General features: G+C 32.2%; 1 protein-coding gene across 1 annotated transcript; it reads left to right on the top strand.

The window, feature by feature from the left end:
* Positions 1 to 2181: 2181 nt before the first annotated feature.
* On the top strand, positions 2182 to 3108 carry LOTGIDRAFT_154780 (hypothetical protein; the record flags this gene model as incomplete). Its single annotated transcript, XM_009063979.1, has 2 exons — positions 2182 to 3038; positions 3078 to 3108. 2 exons carry the CDS (start codon positions 2182 to 2184, stop codon positions 3106 to 3108), a joined length of 888 nt encoding a protein of 295 aa, XP_009062227.1.
* Between the last annotated feature and the right edge of the window lie 208 nt (positions 3109 to 3316).

Here is a 3316-nt window from a genome sequence, read left to right as displayed (position 1 = left end):
TTTTATATGTGTACATTCAGATGAAAAGTGCAATCAGCTTTTCATTCTGCTCAGTGTTATAAGTAGCTGAAACTAAGATCAGCTAAAAATGTTAATTAAGACGACATATCCCTTTAATTGTGTTTATAGTTGGTTTTAACACAGTTGGTTGCAGGTCAGTGACAGTATGTTATAATAAATGAATTTGTTATATATTGTGAATATTCTCTATCATAGGCTACAGGTTACCTACTAATGTAAAGGTTAAATGTGCAAAAATTCCCTGTCCTATTGCCAGGTTGTATTTTTTGCGATTTGTCAAAAGTTAGATGTGTCAAATTTGGCTAGTAGGTGAATGCTAATTGTCTAACATGCAGTATATTTTTGCAGTATCAAGAAACTGAATAGTATATATTTTTTATTCTGAAATAAGGTTAAAGGAATAGTGAATATTGTCTCAGACTGGATTTCAGAGGCTGATGCAGAAACAGGTGATTGTTCTTCAGAAAATTCTGTAATAGAATTTAGTTGAGAAGTATTATAAAATTTTCTTAACAAAAGATTTTTTGAAGTAATGAAGGTCTGGTCTTTATTTAAGAATGATAAATGATTTAAAATTTCCTAAGATAATGAAGATTTATATTTTAAATGACAATTTGGTCTGGGTCAACTTGAACTTTGACCCTGGGACTGAAGCACATTTAAAAATTATGGTGGTGAGGTAAAATAATAGAATGCTAGAATAAACATTAGTTTCACAGATAGTATAGAATATACATTAAATATTAATATTTCTGACTGATTTCATAATGTCTGTTTGCATTGGAACAGCTTGGGGTCACAGAGTAAATGAAAAGGTGTGCTCTTTGATTATAGCAATTATTGAGGTGTGTGAATTTGTCTATGTGTGGAAGATGGAAATATCATGAAATACCTTGATTTGCATACTGTATCTTAAAATCAAAATACCAATACATTGTGATGTCTCTGATAGGGATGATCCTAGTAGTAGGCCCTGCTCTGCTCTGTTCTGCCTCACTTGTGTTGTTCAGAAAAGTAATATCATCATGTCACTGCAAACTGTTGGTTGTATTTCATTTCAGTTTTGTTAATGCCACATGAAAAAAAACAATTAATGTAGCTGTCAGTCCAGGCTTGATTTATATATTAAAATTGTTATGAGACGTGTCAAGTCATTTGTATGGCTTTCATGACAATTTTATTTGGTATATTCAGGTGTGATAGTAATTATATTCAGACTGGAAAATAGTTATACCTATCTATTTCATTATGAGGGGGTAAAAAATCCTGTGGGTTCAAGTTCTGGATTTGGATCATTTTGTTTTTATTCTGAACATACTTTAAGTTACGAGGTAAATTGTTATCAAGGACACAATAGTACAAGTATTTTGATCTTCGTATTGAGATTTTGTGTATTTTGTTCTGGTGCTGTGATGTTTTATTAGTTGTAAACAGCAACATTAGTGTATTTTGAAATAGTTTCGTGATAGTCAGTCTTTTTGGAAAATAAAAGATAAAGTGTGGAGGAGTTTTTTCTATAGTTGAACAGCACAAGTCTTGTTTGAACATCCAACAGGTTTGAATTATTTTAAAGTTTGAGACTTGTCCATTGTCAGATTTAGTATACAGTTTTGAGAGCAACACAATTATCATCTAAAAATTGAAATATGTTTTGGCAATTGAAGATCTAAATGACCGGATAATTTCTCTTTCTGCCCTTTTACCCCCCCATATTAAATATATCTTTTATTTCCAGTGAAAACCTATCATAAAGAAAGCAATATCACCAGTTTGACATTTTTATGATGGAACTTTGAACTGCAAGTGAAAGTAGTGCTGTATTTTATGAGAGAATAATTGAAAGGGATCTGTTTATGAATGAAAGTGTGACCATATAATATCGTTCATCAAATTTTCTCATATTATATTATTCAACATCCAATATTTTATCTGCGTATGATTGGTTTATATTTACTGCGTAAATATGGTTCACACTAAACAATGTTTTATTGGCAGTAATCCTGTCTTGTTGTAAATGGAGCCATAAAGAAGAGAAGAGTCAATGTTTTGAAGATGATGCCAGGAGAAATAAATCAATAATCACCATTGGATAAAACTTGGGTTTACAGTACTTTCAGCAATGATTTACAATACATAGATAGAAATTTTACAAAATTCATCATGAATATCTTCAAAAAATCACGCTCTAGGTCACCTTCTTTTGAAATTCCCAAATTATGTTTTCCATTACAAAAGCAAAAGAGATCCACTTCTGTGGATTGCCCTAGTCCAGAACCTACTCAACTGCAAGTTCCGTTTGAAAATCGTGGAAGGTCTTCCAGTTTTGATTCAAGCAGCTTGCAGCAAAGTGGATTCAATCTATTACAAGTTCCATTTGGAGATTCTAGATCCAATTCTTTAGATAATTCTCCAACTTGGAGTGCTTCTTCTGATGAAAATGTGTCCGAAGAGAAATATAACAAAAATTTAAAGTTACCAAAATATCAGAAAAGGAGGTCATCTTTGGATATTCCAAGAATATGTATGCATTGTCTTCATATGGAGACATTGGCTCAGGAGAAGCGAGCACATGATTTAACAAGTGCACAATCGGAGCCTCATAATTTACAGTTTGGAAGGTCAAGAAGTTTTAGTGATTGTTCTTCAACAGATTTGTCTGATCTTGACGATACTCTATCCAGTGAGGGAGAAAGTGACGATAAAAATGATCAGGAGAATATGATAGTGATTAGATCTGCCTCGGCCAGTCCTGTACCAACACAAACAAAAACAGATCAGTTAGATTATAAGAATGTTGTGACTTTACATGTCCCTGTGGTGAAACAACGGTCATCTTCTATGGACGCAGCATACATGGCTGTGCCTAAACTAAGTCCGAAACCTTTAAGGAAAGGATCATTTGATGATCGGAGATCGGATGAGCATAAACAAATACGATCTAGTTCTGTGGATGTAGCTTTCCCTACTGAAGAGGATGCTTCATTTAAAGCTATAACACACACTGGTGGCAAAGGACAGTAAGTCAGAATTTTATTCCTTTAAATGTTTATTTTCAGGAAACATATGATACAGATTGGTGTTATATGATGTACAACAAATGCATATAATACACAAGTAACTATACAATACTAACAGCTTACAAAACAACTACTTTACATATAGATCAATATGTAAACACATATTTCTAATAAATATTAATTCTACACAAAATAAGCCTTTCATGTACAAAAGCTTTCCATATTGTGATTATGTAATAATATTCTGTCACATATTCTTATATTTTTCTATTTTTTCT

Source organism: Lottia gigantea (genome assembly GCF_000327385.1).
Source record: "Lottia gigantea unplaced genomic scaffold LOTGIsca_6, whole genome shotgun sequence".
Lineage (NCBI taxonomy): Eukaryota > Metazoa > Mollusca > Gastropoda > Lottiidae > Lottia > Lottia gigantea.
The sequence above is the reverse complement of the archived record's forward strand: the minus strand, read 5'-3'. Positions and strand labels throughout refer to the sequence as shown.